We start from the raw sequence: 16,647 nt of genomic DNA on the forward strand, positions 1-16,647 counted from the left end.
CGGACAGGAGAGCCAATATGGCCGACAATACCCGGCGGTGCTGCTCTGTACTCACACAGTCGGATGTTGCTCACTACGAAGTATCCGATATAGAACGGGACCACAAAGACGAGGACCAGCAGGATGACGCACAGGTTCAGCTTCCAGTGGAAATACCGAGAGCTGCGGGACAACAACCACCACCATCATCATCATCATCATCATCATCATCATCAGCAGCAGTCACAGTTCTAAAATGTTCTAATAAACAGATTCAGCTTTTTCTATTGCCTAATCTGCGCCTTTGTCACCCACATCAGCACTGACCATAGACTTTATACATCCGGGGAGTCCATACACAACACTGCACTGACGGTCTATATCCGGCAGTGTGAAGCTGTTATCTGAGAGCAGCATAATGTAGGGGCAGAGATCCTGATTCCAGCGATGTGTCACTTACTGGGCTGCTTAGTGTGGTTTTAATAAAATCACTGCTTAATTAGCAGGGGATTATCATTACAGGACTACTTGGCGTGCTGCAGGTAGTCCAGCATATTCATGATCTGCAGCAGAGAAAACAGTTATTTTATCAAAATGACAGCAAACAGCTCAGTAAGTGACACATCGCTGGAATCAGGGTCTCTGTCTCTACAGTATGCTGCTCTCAGATGGGGGAGCAAAAACCTGGTGACATATCCCCATTAAGACAGAGAGGGCTGTAATGAAAGGAGGATTTTAAAGAAAAAGCCGGGATCAAAGCGAATTTCTCAAGGAGTTTCTTCCCAGTTTCCTGCTTATGACAGTTAAGACAAATGGCTCAACGGAGCGCGAGAAGAGGCAGCTTTGTCCTCTGAAGCATCGCAGGGGCGCTGAGGATGGGCAGATCAGGCAATCCGGTCAGATCCAGAGCTTGTAAGTGCTGCGCTCCTTGCCTAGGAGACCGGCCAGCGATGATAATCTGAAGAGGCCGGTAACCTAGGCAAACTAATATATAAAGCTGAGTGTATGTGTGTATATATGTGTGTATATACGTGTGTGTGTTGTCCACTAAAGGAATCCGCACCGTCGCATTTACAATCACGATATTGTGCACAGACGCCTCAAGTGACCCAGGGAACGTCATATACTATGTTTTGATGAGAAAAGTTAACCCCGCGCTTTACAGTTACTCTCCAGAAAACCTGCCTCCATTAAAGTCAATGGAGCTGTGAGCTATTAGGTTATTAATAGGAGCTGTGATTGGTTGCTATAGGAACAAAATAAACTGTTAGTATAAGAGGCTTATGTGTGAGGTAATAAGATGTCGGTGAAGAGACAGTGAGACATAGACAGAGAGAGACAGACAGACAGAGACAAACAGAGAAAGAGACAGACAGAGAAAGAGAAGAGACAGACAATCAAAGAGACAGACAGAGGTAGACAGGCACAGACAGGGAAAGAGTCACACAAACGGAAAGAGACAGACAGGGAAAGAGACAGAGACAGGGAAAGAGACAGAGAAAGGAAAAGAGACAGAGAAAGGGAAAGAGACAGAGAAAGGGAAAGAGACAGAGAAAGGGAAAGAGACAGAGAAAGGGACAGAGACAGAGAAAGGGACAGAGACAGAGAAAGGGAAAGAGCCAAAGAAAGGGAAAGAGACAAAGAAAGGGAAAGAGAGAGAGACAGAGAAAGAGAAAGGGAAAGAGAGAGAGAAAGGGAAAGAGACAGAGAAAGGAAAAGAGACAGAGAAAGAGAGAGAGAAAGAGAGAGAGAGAGACAGAGAAAGAGAGAGACAGACAGAGAAAGAGAGAGACAGACAGAGAAAGAGAGAGACAGACAGGCACAGACAGGGAAAGAAACAGACAGGGAGAGAGACAGACAGTCAAAGAGAGAGACAGAGGCAGACAGACAGGGAGAGAGACAGACAGACAGGGAAAGAGACAGAGAACGAGAGACAGACAGTCAAAAAGACAGACAGGCACAGGCAGGGAAAGAGACAGACAGGGAGAGAGACAGAGGCAGACAGTCAAAGAGACAGACAGAGGCAGACACACACACAGAGAGAAAGAGACAGAGACAGGGAAAGAGAGACAGAGAAAGACAGTCAATGAGACAGATAGGTGCAGACAGAGACAGGGAAAGAGACAGAGACAGGGAAAGAGACAGAGACAGGGAAAGAGACAGAGACAGGGAAAGAGACAGAGACAGGGAAAGAGACAGAGACAGGGAAAGAGACAGAGACAGGGAAAGAGACAGGGAAAGAAACAGAGACAGGGAAAGAGACAGAGACAGGGAAAGAGACAGAGACAGGGAAAGAGACAGAGACAGGGAAAGAGACAGAGACAGGGAAAGAGACAGAGACAGGGAAAGAAACAGAGACAGGGAAAGAAACAGAGAGAGAGAGACAGAGAAAGAGAGAGACAGACAGGCACAGACAGGGAAAGAAACAGACAGGGAGAGAGACAGACAGTCAAAGAAAGAGACAGATGCAGACACACACAGACAGGGAGAGAGACAGAGACAGGGAAAGAGACAGAGACAGGGAAAGAGACAGAGACAGGGAAAGAGACAGAGACAGGGAAAGAGACAGAGACAGGGAAAGAGACAGGGAAAGAGACAGAGACAGGGAAAGAGACAGAGACAGGGAAAGAGACAGAGACAGGGAAAGAGACAGAGACAGGGAAAGAGACAGAGACAGGGAAAGAGACAGAGACAGGGAAAGAGACAGAGACAGGGAAAGAAACAGAGACAGGGAAAGAAACAGAGAGAGAGAGAGACAGAGAAAGAGAGAGACAGACAGGCACAGACAGGGAAAGAAACAGACAGGGAGAGAGACAGACAGTCAAAGAAAGACAGATGCAGACACACACAGACAGGGAAAGAGACAGAGACAGGGAAAGAGACAGAGACAGGGAAAGAGACAGAGACAGGGAAAGAGACAGGGAAAGAGACAGAGACAGGGAAAGAGACAGAGACAGGGAAAGAGACAGAGACAGGGAAAGAGACAGAGACAGGGAAAGAAACATAGACAGGGAAAGAGACAGGGAAAGAGAGAGACAGACAGGCACAGACAGGGAAAGAAACAGACAGGGAGAGAGACAGACAGTCAAAGAAAGAGACAGATGCAGACACACACAGACAGGGAGAGAGACAGAGACAGGGAAAGAGACAGAGACAGGGAAAGAGACAGAGACAGGGAAAGAGACAGAGACAGGGAAAGAGAGAGACAGGGAAAGAGACAGAGACAGGGAAAGAGACAGAGACAGGGAAAGAGACAGAGACAGGGAAAGAAACAGAGACAGGGAAAGAGACAGAGACAGGGAAAGAGACAGGGAAAGAGACAGGGAAAGAGACAGGGAAAGAGACAGGGAAAGAGACAGAGACAGGGAAAGAGACAGGGAAAGAGACAGAGACAGGGAAAGAGACAGAGACAGGGAAAGAGACAGAGACAGGGAAAGAGACAGAGACAGGGAAAGAAACAGAGACAGGGAAAGAGACAGAGACAGGGAAAGAAACAGAGACAGGGAAAGAAACAGAGACAGGGAAAGAGACAGAGACAGGGAAAGAGACAGAGACAGGGAAAGAGACAGAGACAGGGAAAGAGACAGGGAAAGAGACAGGGAAAGAGACAGGGAAAGAGACAGGGAAAGAGACAGGGAAAGAGACAGGGAAAGAGACAGGGAAAGAGACAGGGAAAGAGACAGGGAAAGAGACAGGGAAAGAGACAGGGAAAGAGACAGGGAAAGAGACAGGGAAAGAGACAGGGAAAGAGACAGGGAAAGAGACAGGGAAAGAGACAGAGACAGGGAAAGAGACAGGGAAATAGACAGAGACAGGGAAAGAGACAGGGAAAGAGACAGAGACAGGGAAAGAGACAGAGACAGGGAAAGAGACAGACCTGGCATGAAACAGATGGAGAGAGAGACTGACAGACACAGAGATAGACAGAGACAGACAGAGAGACCAATACAGAGACATACAGACACATAGACATAGACCGAGACAGACAGAGACATTATCCCGGGCAACGCCGGGTACTACAGCTAGTAACTATGACACTCTGCTATTGGCAGAGATGAGTCCGGACGCTTTGTACCTGCTGTTGAGTAACCCAAGGATCTCAAAAATGATGAGCTCAAACATGGTGCAGGAGAAGGCGAAGGTGACGGAGAAGACCACCTGGACGACGTACTGCCGCACCTGCAGGGAAAGAAGATCCGGGCGTCAGGTCACGTGATCCTCCACGGACGCAGATTTCGTCACCAGCGGCCGCAGACGATCCATCTCTACATTATATCCTGCCAACATTTTATCGCTGGGACCCCCGAGGGATCCTGATATAAGAACTCCGCTGCCACCTCTAGAATGAAGCAGCAGGGCACATGCTCAACCTCCATTAATTCATTGTTTATGGGACTGTGGGAAAAAGCCGAGCGCTAAACCTCAGCCATGCAATCACAGGATAGTGGATGACTGACCCCACAGTGTGTGACAGGTTCCCCTCCGATAAGAATTCAAAAGCGACGCTGGACCCCTGAGGAACAAGACGTGAGCGGTGTCTCCTCTACATGTCACACATCTAATATAGGAGCCATCTGAGCAGAGTGGTGCATCAATCATTGTCCCCCCATGACAATGTTGCACTTACCTCATAATCTTTGAAGAGCTGACGCATGAAGAACAGCCACCCGAAGCCGAAGAACAGCAGCTGAGACACAAGAAGACGGAGACCTCAATATACATGAAGTATACAGCAAAAAATACGGTTAAAGGGGCTCTCCTCTGAGGACAATCCCTACTTGTTCCAAGGGTCCCCCCAGTGAACAGCGGTAATCTGCAAGGAAACCTGTCAAAAGGTTTCCACATTCCTGCAGTGCCCCCTCTGGAGAAATTAAGTATTACACAGTATCAATGGGCGGCGAGACGGATCAGATCTTCCAGGGCAGGAGGAGACCTACGAGACATATTGATACCTCCAGGACAGGTTGGGACCTCAGGGGTGAGACGGGACATCCAGAGCAAGATGGGACTTCCGGAACAGGACCCCCGGGGCTGCAGCTCGGGATGGGACAGGTCTACCAGGGCGGGACCTCAGGAGTGGAGTGGGTCCACGATAATGGGACGGGTCTTCCATGTCGAGAGGGGACCTCCGAGACAGGACTTCTGGGGTGGGATCTCGGGGCTAGAATGGGCAGGACAGTAGCTCAGGGGATGGGATGGGACCTCCAGGGCGAGAACTTGGGGATCGGTTGGGTCTTCTGTGGCGGGACGAGACCTCCGGGGATGGGACTTCAAGGGTGGGATAGGACTTCTGGGGATAGGACCTCTGGGGCAAGGTGGGATGGGACCTCAAGGATGGGGTGGGATCTTTGGAGATATGACCTCTGGGACAGGACGGGACCTCAAGGATGGGGCGAGTCTTCTGGGGTAGGACGAGATCTCAAGGTTGTGGTGTGTCCTCTGAAGATAGGACCCCCCAAGATTGGACGGGACCTCCAGGGATGGAACCTATGTTTTAGGAAGGGACGTTCGAGGATGGGACCCTCTACGGTGGGACAGGACCTCTGTGAATGGGACCTCCTGGGCAGGATAGGACATTTGGGGATAGGACCTCTGGGGCGGGGTTGGATGGGACCTCAAGGATGGGGTGGGATCTTTGGAGATATGACCTCTGGGGCAGGACAGGACCTCAAGGATGGGGAGAGTCCTCTGGGGTAGGACGGGACCTCAAGGTTGGGGTGTGTCCTCTGGTGACCCCCAAGGTAGGACGGGACCTGCTGCAAGGATGGAACCTATGTTGTAGGAAGGGACCTTCGAGGATGGGACCCTGTAGGGTGTGACGGGACCTCTGGGGATAGTACCTCCAGGAAGAACACACCGGTTATTCCCCAATTTAATTTATTTTATTTTGAAGTCAATAAAACATTTTAATACACCACACCATTCTGTGCATAATAAACAGGACAATAATCAATTTGTCTCAAGGGACCAACTTAATGGCCACCCCTGATCTGGAATATCAAGAACAGGGTTTACAGTAGATAATTGACAAATTGATACAATTTACAGCTGAATACAGCGCTGGTTCACACAAAGGACATATATACATCACATCAAGCCAGACTTCACTGTATAGCTTCCCATGTGATTCTGCTGGCACGTTCGTGCTGATTTAGTATATCACAATCAGATGTAGTAATCCAGAAGCATCCACATTTAGGTCACAAGGCGTTGAGTATTTAGCCCCATAGACATTATGGTAAACCGCCGACCATTTAATAGATTATAAACGTCTCCATCTCGACGCGTTTCGCCACATTACATATGCGGTTCATCAGGAGGCTGGGAAAATAAGTGTAGTCTATCAGCATTCAAGCAAATATAGATAGACAAACAAGCATAGATATACAACTTATGCACAAAGACCACCAAACATATAACCGTAAACAGATGTATACCACTCACTTGTTAAATCAGCAGATATAGGGCATGCAGGTCCATGGCGCCATTAAATCAGATCAGCAGCATCACAGTGAAATCCTGTCTTAATAGTATACTGCCGTCCTCCTGGCGTCATGGAGCTGCATGTCCATCTGCGCTTTAAATAGCCCACTCATAGTCTGTACAGCTGTGGAAAATCAGCCCTCCCACAATCAACGTAACTAAAGATGCTACCGCGCATGCGCGACTAGCGCCGTCAATGCGCATGCGCGGCAGCACATAGAGAATGCCAATGCATTCAATCACGTGAGCGGGGAACCCCGACGATTACCGCCTCCCACATTGTAAGCTAGTACGATCACATGATCGAAATATGGACTGGGACGCAGCCGCACTAGAACAATTCTGGGACTTAGAGCCATTAATTAATTTGATACATAATTTCCCTTGGCATGGCGGGATTTTTATCAGGGCCTGTTAATACATCAGTTTGGGCGGAGGAAGCAAGTCAGGTATTTTCTACGAATGATGATTTTTCAGCAGGAAGTAGTGGACCCACGTTAAAGGATTCCTTTAAGGATTTGTTAATTAATTATAAAAACAATATCCGGTCCTGGTGGGAGATAAAGGGTCTAGAAAATCATCTAAAGCACCAAATAGTACCAAGGGGGTTGAGAATTAACATTTTCCCATCTCCAAGAACATCCTCTGAACAGTTCCTTAATCTTTGGCGTAAAGAATCTATAGCATCCTCCCTGAGGTTGATGAATTTATTATTAGAGGAGGAGAAAAAACTTTTTTCAGAGTCTACGGTGGTTTTGAACAACATTCTGCGGTTCAAGGGCGACCCTGATTTTGCTAGACGTGAAAATCTATTACAAATTTCTATTGAGCGCTTTCAAAATAACCTAAAAGAAAGAAAGCACTCTCAGTTTGTAAGAGACCTTGCGGAATTTAAGGAGGATAAGGCCTACCAACCTCAACCTCTAAATAGACAACAATCGGTGGCGTCCTCTTCAGATATTGATACCTCTGACTCTGAGAGGCCCAGAACGACTGGAAATATCTCTACTGAGTTGACCGGCCGTGGATCGCATGCATGGCCTGCCCCAAAAAAAACAGCGGAAAAGGAGGGGGGGGGCACTTTGGATATCATGGACCCCCGCACTCATCTTCTGGTCCCTCTGGGTCTTTTTTGGAGCAGAGACAAACAGGGGGATTCTATCCACATACAAGGGCACATCAGGCCAGGGGCGGGTACTGAATTTATCTGAATATTCACTTACTAGCTATGACTATGCGGTCTTATCTAAAGGTCTGAATTTCATACCCTCAAATTACTTTGACTGTTTTGGTTGGATCAAGGATTTGGAATTGTTCGGTAGAAAATTAAAATGGAAGTTGTTCTTTGAACATAATAGACAGGAACAGTGTAAAGCCCTTGGTATTTCAGAAGAGGATTACGAGTGTTTCCAGACCCTTACGGATCTATTGAGGGATGGTACAAAAAAAAGAGAGGGGATGGGCCCTTTACCACCCTGAAAAGACCGAGTAAAAAATCTCCCCCAGTTCAGAACTGTACAAGTGTGGATATTTTTCTGAAACTACCGTGTTTCCCCGAAAGTAGGACCCCCCCCCCCCGAAAGTAAGACAGGGTGTGGGTTACGGGGGGGTCCTTCAATGTAAGGCCTCCCCCGAATGTAAGGCAGGGTTGGGGGGCCGCTGTGAAATGTAAGGCCCTTACCTTTGGGCCGCCGCTGTCCCCCATTGGGTCCCCAGGCTCCAGAGGTGTCCTCAGGTGCAGCTGGGCGGGTCCAGCGCTCATGGGGTTAACTCGCCGTGTTAACCCCGCAATCCGCCCAGCTCAACAGCTCATTGGCCGCCCCTGCTCCCCACGTCACCGCCGGCCCCCGGCTCGAGCGCTGATTGGCCCAGCAGCTCGGGCTGTAATTGGCCGCCCCAGCCCCACGTCACCGCTGTTTCCCTGCTGATTGGCACAGCGTTCCCTGCAGCACAGGCCTTCCGCACCCACAGCCGCACCGCAGAGGAAAACGTCCAGCATTTAAAAACCAAGTAGGGAAACATGTACTGTATAGGGTATGGGGCTGTGTGCAGTGGGATACGGCACTGTTATGGGGTGTGGGGCTGTGTGCAGTGGGATACGGCACTGTTATGGGGTGTGGGGCTGTGTGCAGTGGGATACAGCACTGTTATGGGGTGTGGGGCTGTGTGCAGTGGGATACGGCACTGTTATGGGGTGTGGGGCTGTGTGCAGTGGGATACGGCACTGTTATGGGGTATGGGGCTGTGTGCAGTGGGATACGGCACTGTTATGGGGTATGGGGCTATGTGCAGTGGGATACGGCACTGTTATGGGGTATGGGGCTGTGTACAGTGGGATACGGCACTGTTATGGGGTATGGGGCTATGTGCAGTGGGATACGGCACTGTTATGGGGTATGGGGCTAGAAATTGTCATTTTTTTCGGCTAATGTAAGACCTCCCCCGAAAGTAAGACAGGGTGGGACTTTTTGGGGTAAAATTAATGTAAGACAGGGTCTTACTTTCGGGGAAACACGGTAGTACAGGAAGATATGGTTAAAATCCACAACTCCATTTAGGCCTTAAAGGCCCAAATCATAATTTAACTGAGGAAGAATTGGGGGCACTTGATAGTCTATCAAAAAATGATAACCTTGTGATTAAGAAATCCGACAAGGGGGGGAACCTCGTTATTATGAATCATTCTAAATATCTGAACATGTGCCAGACTCTTCTCTGAGATCGGGATACATACGAACGGTTGCCTTCTGATCCAACCAAGACTTTTACTGACAGCCTACTTTCTATTTTGCCAAACAAAATAATTTAATATCATGTAATGAATTTGAATTCCTAATGCCTCGATGTCCTGTTATCCCTGTATTCTACGCCTTACCTAAGGTTCATAAGGGCCTAGACCCTTTGAAGGGCAGACCCATTGTGGCGGGAATCAATTCATTATCTCAGAATGTTGGCACCTACATTGATAGGGTACTTAGGCCCTTTGTGACATCCCTTCCTTCATATGTACGGGATACTCCTCACCTTCTGCAGATCTTGGAGGACATCGATGTAGGCCCGGATACTATTTTGGCCTCCATCGATGTCGAGGCTCTGTATAGCTCTATCCCCCATGACTTGGGAATCCAGGCAGTTAATTTTTTTCTAAAAACTAGATCCATTGATTGCATGAGGCATAATGCTCTTATTGAAGAGCTATTGTCCTTCACCCTTAATCACAATTATTTTTTATTTAACACCAAGTACTTCCACCAGCTGAGGGGTACAGCTATGGGGAGCCCTTGTGCCCCCAGTTACACTAATTTATTTCTGGGCTGGTGGGAGGAAACGGTGGTTTTTTTGGGGGGGGGATGAGGGGTTTCATCAATGTATCGGACTATGGGTCCGGTACATTGATGACATCCTCATCCTCTGGACTGGATCTACTTATGATTTTGAATGCTTTGTGGGGTCTGTTAATAAGAACACAATAGGATTGAAATTTACCTACATGTGTGATCCAAGCTGTATTACTTTCCTGGACCTAACCATATCTAAGGATGAGAATGGTAGAATACAAACTGCGACTTACCGGAAACCGACGGCCACGAACTCCCTATTAAAATAGGAAAGTCATCACCCTCTCCCCCTAAAAAGAGGGATCCCCAAAGGGCAGTTTCTGCGAATCCGCAGAAACTGCTCTAGGGAATCGGACTTTAGGACACAGGCATCGGATATGTTTGGGAGGTTTTTAGATCGAGGGTATCCCAAGCATGTCCTGCAGCAATCATATGCGTTTGCCAAGAACACCAATAGGCATTCCTTGATGACATCTAAAACTAGGAAAGACGATTCCAACATCCTACGCATTATCGGTACCTACGACATACAATCTGAGCGTGTTTTTGGCGTAATCAAAAGACACTGGAATGTATTAAGGGCAGATCCTGATGTAGCCACGTTTATCCCGAAAGCCCCCTGTATCACATACAGACGGGGTCGGTCTATAGGGGATAGACTTGTGCACAGTATGTACCAGGGACCTCGCCCAGGGGGTACATGGTTGGATAGACAAATAGCGGGTATGTTTCGTTGTGGGAACTGTAGCTATTGCGACTCGATGGAACAGTGTAAGATGGTCAAAAGCTCAGCAAACGGGAAAAAATTATTTTTGCGGGATTTTTGTAATTGTAAGACAATGGGGGTTGTGTATAGGGCCACCTGCACGTGTCCCCTTGACTACGTGGGTAAAACCCTACGAGAATTTCGGAGACGTGTAGGTGAACACCTATCAGATATTCGAAATGAACGCGATACCCCCATTTCCCGACACATGAATAGTATACACCATGGGGATATTAAACTTCTTCGTTTTTCAGTATTAGAACTTGTTAGACGTAGTCCGAGGGGAGGGGATTTTGACAGGGAACTACTGCAGAAAGGATCTGCCTGGATTTTTAGAATGGGATCATTAACCCCGAGAGGGCTCAATGAGCAACTCTCCTTTAATTGTTTTCTTCCAACCTGATTAATGGTAGGCTCATTATGTTATGGAATCCAATAAGACATGCTCTAGGGACAAAACCCTTTTGGGGGGGGTCACCCACATTGGTGGGAGTCATTTTTAATATCATTCTGATACTCTCACTTGGAGAAATGAAATAAAGTATATTCTGAGATAATGAATTGTTAATAGGGCTTTGAACTTATCATGATATCTGTAATATACATGTATTATATCAGCCTTGTTGCCTTTGTATGGCCTGTTAATGAACATAAATGGTATATATAATAAAAATAATGTCATATTTATGAACTGTGCAAAGCACCGGTACTGGCATGCATGAGCGTGGGATCTCCAGCAATAATGCTGTCCATGTGCATAGTCATCGGCGCACAGCCCCTTAAAATATCTCTGTTTAATCCACGCCATACTACAGCTGTGGAATCTCTAAGTCCCAGAATTGTTCTAGTGCGGCTGCGTCCCAGTCCGTTCTGGCACGCCCATATTCCGATCATGTGATCGTACTAGCTTACAATGTGGGAGGCGGAAATCATCGGGGTTGAATGCATTGGCATTCTCTATGTGCTGCCGCGCATGCGCATTGACGGCGCTAGTCGCGCATGCGCGGTAGCATCTTTAGTTACGTTGATTGTGGGAGGGCTGATTTTCCACAGCTGTACAGACTATGAGTGGGCTATTTAAAGCGCAGATGGACATGCAGCTCCATGACGCCAGGAGGACGGCAGTATACTATTATCAAGACAGGATTTCACTGTGATCTGATTTAATGGCGCCATGGACCTGCATGCCCTATATCTGCTGATTTAACAAGTGAGTGGTATACATCTGTTTACAGTTATATGTTTGGTGGTCTTTGTGCATAAGTTGTATATTTATGCTTGTTTATCTATATTTGCTTGAATGCTGATAGACTACACTTATTTTCCCAGCCTCCTGATGAAGCGCATATGTAATGTGGCGAAACGCGTCGAGGTGGAGACGTTTATAATCTATTAAATGGTCGGCGGTTTACCATAATGTCTATGGGACTAAATACTCAACGCCTTGTGACCTAAATGTGGATGCTTCTGGATTACTACATCTGATTGTGATATACTAAATCAGCACGAACGTGCCAGCAGAATCACATGGGAAGCTGTAAAGTGAAGTCTGGCTTGATGTGATGTATATATGTCCTTTGTGTGAACCAGCGCTGTATTTATCTGTAAATTGCATCAATTTGTCAATTATCTACTGTAAACCCTGTTCTTGATATTCAAGATCAGGGGGGGGCCATTAAGTTGGTCCCTTGAGACAAATTGATTATTGTCCTGTTTATTATGCACAAAATGGTGTGCTGTATTAAAATGTTTTATTGACTTCAAAATAAAATAAATTAAATTGGGGAATAACCTGTGTGTTCTAATAGTTATATATTATTCCCTTGGCCTGAGAGCCATTAATTAATTTGATAGTACCTCCAGGGCAGGGACTTCAGAGGCAGGATTGGACCTCCGGGCATGGAACTTCCGGGGAGGGGTGGGACGAGCCCTCTGGGGATGGGACTGGATCTCCAGGGGAAATGGTACCTCCTGAGCAGGATGCCGTTCACAGACATCCATGGAAGACCCTGTAAGTGCTGGATTCTGCCCTAACCTGAGAGATGACCATGAGAACAGAGTCGATGAGGAAGCTCATGGCGGCGGAGGACGGTGATATACGGAGAGATGGGCTTGGCAGTCCTGGGTTTCTTCACATCAGATCAGCGCAGCATGTCAGCACCGCAACGAGAGGAACTGCAGAGAAGAACGGGAGACACAATCACGGGAACTGACAGCGCGGAGGTGTGAGAGAGACTGCTGAGGAGAGCAACTACAAGCCCCAGCATTATTACTGTGCACTACAAGTCCCAGCATTATTACTGTGCACTACAAGCCCCAGCATTATTACTGTGCACTACAAGCTCCAGCATTATTACTGTGCACTACAAGCCCCAGCATTATTACTGGAGACTACAAGCCCCAGCATTATTACTGTGCACTACAAGTCCCAGCATTATTACTGTGCACTACAAGCCCCAGCATTATTACTGGAGACTACAAGCCCCAGCATTATTACTGTGCACTACAAGTCCCAGCATTATTACTGTGCACTACAAGCCCCAGCATTATTACTGTGCACTACAAGCCCCAGCATTATTACTGTGCACTACAAGCCCCAGCATTATTACTGTGCACTACAAGTCCCAGCATTATTACTGTGCACTACAAGTCCCAGCATTATTACTGTGCACTACAAGTCCCAGCATTATTACTGTGCACTACAAGCCCCAGCATTATTACTGTGCACTACAAGTCCCAGCATTATTACTGTGCACTACAAGCCCCAGCATTATTACTGTGCACTACAAGCCCCAGCATTATTACTGTGCACTACAAGTCCCAGCATTATTACTGTGCACTACAAGCCCCAGCATTATTACTGTGCACTACAAGCCCCAGCATTATTACTGTGCACTACAAGCCCCAGCATTATTACTATGCACTACAAGTCCCAGCATTATTACTGTGCACTACAAGCCCCAGCATTATTACTGTGCACTACAAGCCCCAGCATTATTACTGTGCACTACAAGCCCCAGCATTATTACTGTGCACTACAAGTCCCAGCATTATTACTGTGCACTACAAGTCCCAGCATTATTACTGTGCACTACAAGTCCCAGCATTATTACTGTGCACTACAAGCCCCAGCATTATTACTGTGCACTACAAGCCCCAGCATTATTACTGTGCACTACAAGCCCCAGCATTATTACTATGCACTACAAGTCCCAGCATTATTACTGTGCACTACAAGCCCCAGTATTATTACTGTGCACTACAAGCCCCAGCATTATTACTGTGCACTACAAGCCCCAGCATTATTACTGTGCACTACAAGTCCCAGCATTATTACTGTGCACTACAAGCCCCAGCATTATTACTGTGCACTACAAGCCCCAGCATTATTACTGTGCACTACAAGCCCCAGCATTATTACTGTGCACTACAAGTCCCAGCATTATTACTGTGCACTAGTCCCAGCATTATTACTGTGCACTACAAGCCCCAGCATTATTACTGTGCACTACAAGTCCCAGCATTATTACTGTGCACTACAAGCCCCAGCATTATTACTGTGCACTACAAGCCCCAGCATTATTACTGTGCACTACAAGTCCCAGCATTATTACTGTGCACTACAAGCCCCAGCATTATTACTGTGCACTACAAGCCCCAGCATTATTACTGTGCACTACAAGCCCCAGCATTATTACTGTGCACTACAAGTCCCAGCATTATTACTGTGCACTACAAGCCCCAGCATTATTACTGTGCACTACAAGCCCCAGCATTATTACTGTGCACTACAAGTCCCAGCATTATTACTGTGCACTACAAGCCCCAGCATTATTACTGTGCACTACAAGCCCCAGCATTATTACTGTGCACTACAAGCCCCAGCATTATTACTGTGCACTACAAGCCCCAGCATTATTACTGTGCACTAGTCCCAGCATTATTACTGTGCACTACAAGCCCCAGCATTCTTACTGTGCACTACAAGCCCCAGCATTATTACTGTGCACTACAAGCCCCAGCATTATTACTGTGCACTACAAGTCCCAGCATTATTACTGTGCACTACAAGCCCCAGCATTATTACTGTGCACTACAAGCCCCAGCATTATTACTGTGCACTACAAGTCCCAGCATTATTACTGTGCACTACAAGCCCCAGCATTATTACTGTGCACTACAAGCCCCAGCATTATTACTGTGCACTACAAGCCCCAGCATTATTACTGTGCACTACAAGTCCCAGCATTATTACTGTGCACTACAAGTCCCAGCATTATTACTGTGCACTACAAGCCCCAGCATTATTACTGTGCACTACAAGCCCCAGCATTATTACTGTGCACTACAAGTCCCAGCATTATTACTGTGCACTACAAGCCCCAGCATTATTACTGTGCACTACAAGCCCCAGCATTATTACTGTGCACTACAAGCCCCAGCATTATTACTGTGCACTACAAGCCCCAGCATTATTACTGTGCACTACAAGTCCCAGCATTATTACTGTGCACTACAAGCCTCAGCATTATTACTGTGCACTACAAGCCCCAGCATTATTACTGTGCACTACAAGCCCCAGCATTATTACTGTGCACTACAAGCCTCAGCATTATTACTGTGCACTACAAGTCCCAGCATTATTACTGTGCACTACAAGCCCCAGCATTATTACTGTGCACTACAAGTCCCAGCATTATTACTGTGCACTACAAGCCCCAGCATTATTACTGTGCACTACAAGCCCCAGCATTATTACTGTGCACTACAAGTCCCAGCATTATTACTGTGCACTACAAGCCTCAGCATTATTACTGTGCACTACAAGCCCCAGCATTATTACTGTGCACTACAAGCCCCAGCATTATTACTGTGCACTACAAGCCCCATCATTATTACTGTGCACTACAAGTCCCAGCATTATTACTGTGCACTACAAGCCTCAGCATTATTACTGTGCACTACAAGCCCCAGCATTATTACTGTGCACTACAAGTCCCAGCATTATTACTGTGCACTACAAGTCCCAGCATTATTACTGTGCACTACAAGCCCCAGCATTATTACTGTGCACTACAAGCCCCAGCATTATTACTGTGCACTACAAGCCCCAGCATTATTACTGTGCACTACAAGCCCCAGCATTATTACTGTGCACTACAAGCCCCAGCATTATTACTGTGCACTACAAGCCCCAGCATTATTACTGTGCACTACAAGTCCCAGCATTATTACTGTGCACTACAAGCCCCAGCATTATTACTGTGCACTACAAGCCCCAGCATTATTACTGTGCACTACAAGCCCCAGCATTATTACTGTGCACTACAAGCCCCAGCATTATTACTGTGCACTACAAGCCCCAGCATTATTACTGTGCACTACAAGTCCCAGCATTATTACTGTGCACTACAAGTCCCAGCATTATTACTGTGCACTACAAGCCCCAGCATTATTACTGTGCACTACAAGCCCCAGCATTATTACTGTGCACTACAAGCCCCAGCATTATTACTGTGCACTACAAGTCCCAGCATTATTACTGTGCACTACAAGCCCCAGCATTATTACTGTGCACTACAAGCCCCAGCATTATTACTGTGCACTACAAGTCCCAGCATTATTACTGTGCACTACAAGCCCCAGCATTATTACTGTGCACTACAAGCCCCAGCATTATTACTGTGCACTACAAGCCCCAGCATTATTACTGTGCACTACAAGCCCCAGCATTATTACTGTGCACTACAAGTCCCAGCATTATTACTGTGCACTACAAGCCCCAGCATTATTACTGTGCACTACAAGCCCCAGCATTATTACTGTGCACTACAAGCCCCAGCATTATTACTGTGCACTACAAGTCCCAGCATTATTACTGTGCACTACAAGTCCCAGCATTATTACTGTGCACTACAAGCCCCAGCATTATTACTGTGCACTACAAGCCCCAGCATTATTACTGTGCACTACAAGCCCCAGCATTATTACTGTGCACTACAAGTCCCAGCATTATTACTGTGCACTACAAGCCCCAGCATTATTACTGTGCACTACAAGCCCCAGCATTATTACTGTGCA

At 47.0% G+C, this 16,647-nt stretch overlaps 1 protein-coding gene across 2 annotated transcripts in view; it reads right to left on the minus strand.

The window, feature by feature from the left end:
• GPR89A (G protein-coupled receptor 89A) overlaps positions 1 to 16,647 on the minus strand; it is a 54,558-nt gene that overhangs the window by 17,624 nt on the left and 20,287 nt on the right. For both annotated transcript variants that reach the window (XM_075334937.1, XM_075334938.1), the window contains exons 2-5: positions 12,602 to 12,741; positions 4,607 to 4,666; positions 4,055 to 4,158; positions 56 to 162 (exon numbers count right to left, since the gene is read on the minus strand). In XM_075334937.1, coding sequence (XP_075191052.1) covers positions 56 to 162; positions 4,055 to 4,158; positions 4,607 to 4,666; positions 12,602 to 12,643 — 313 coding nt within the window. In that variant the 5' untranslated portion in view covers positions 12,644 to 12,741. The remainder of the gene's footprint in view (positions 1 to 55; positions 163 to 4,054; positions 4,159 to 4,606; positions 4,667 to 12,601; positions 12,742 to 16,647) is intronic.

This window comes from Anomaloglossus baeobatrachus, chromosome 2, assembly GCF_048569485.1.
Source record: "Anomaloglossus baeobatrachus isolate aAnoBae1 chromosome 2, aAnoBae1.hap1, whole genome shotgun sequence".
Classification (NCBI taxonomy): domain Eukaryota; kingdom Metazoa; phylum Chordata; class Amphibia; order Anura; family Aromobatidae; genus Anomaloglossus; species Anomaloglossus baeobatrachus.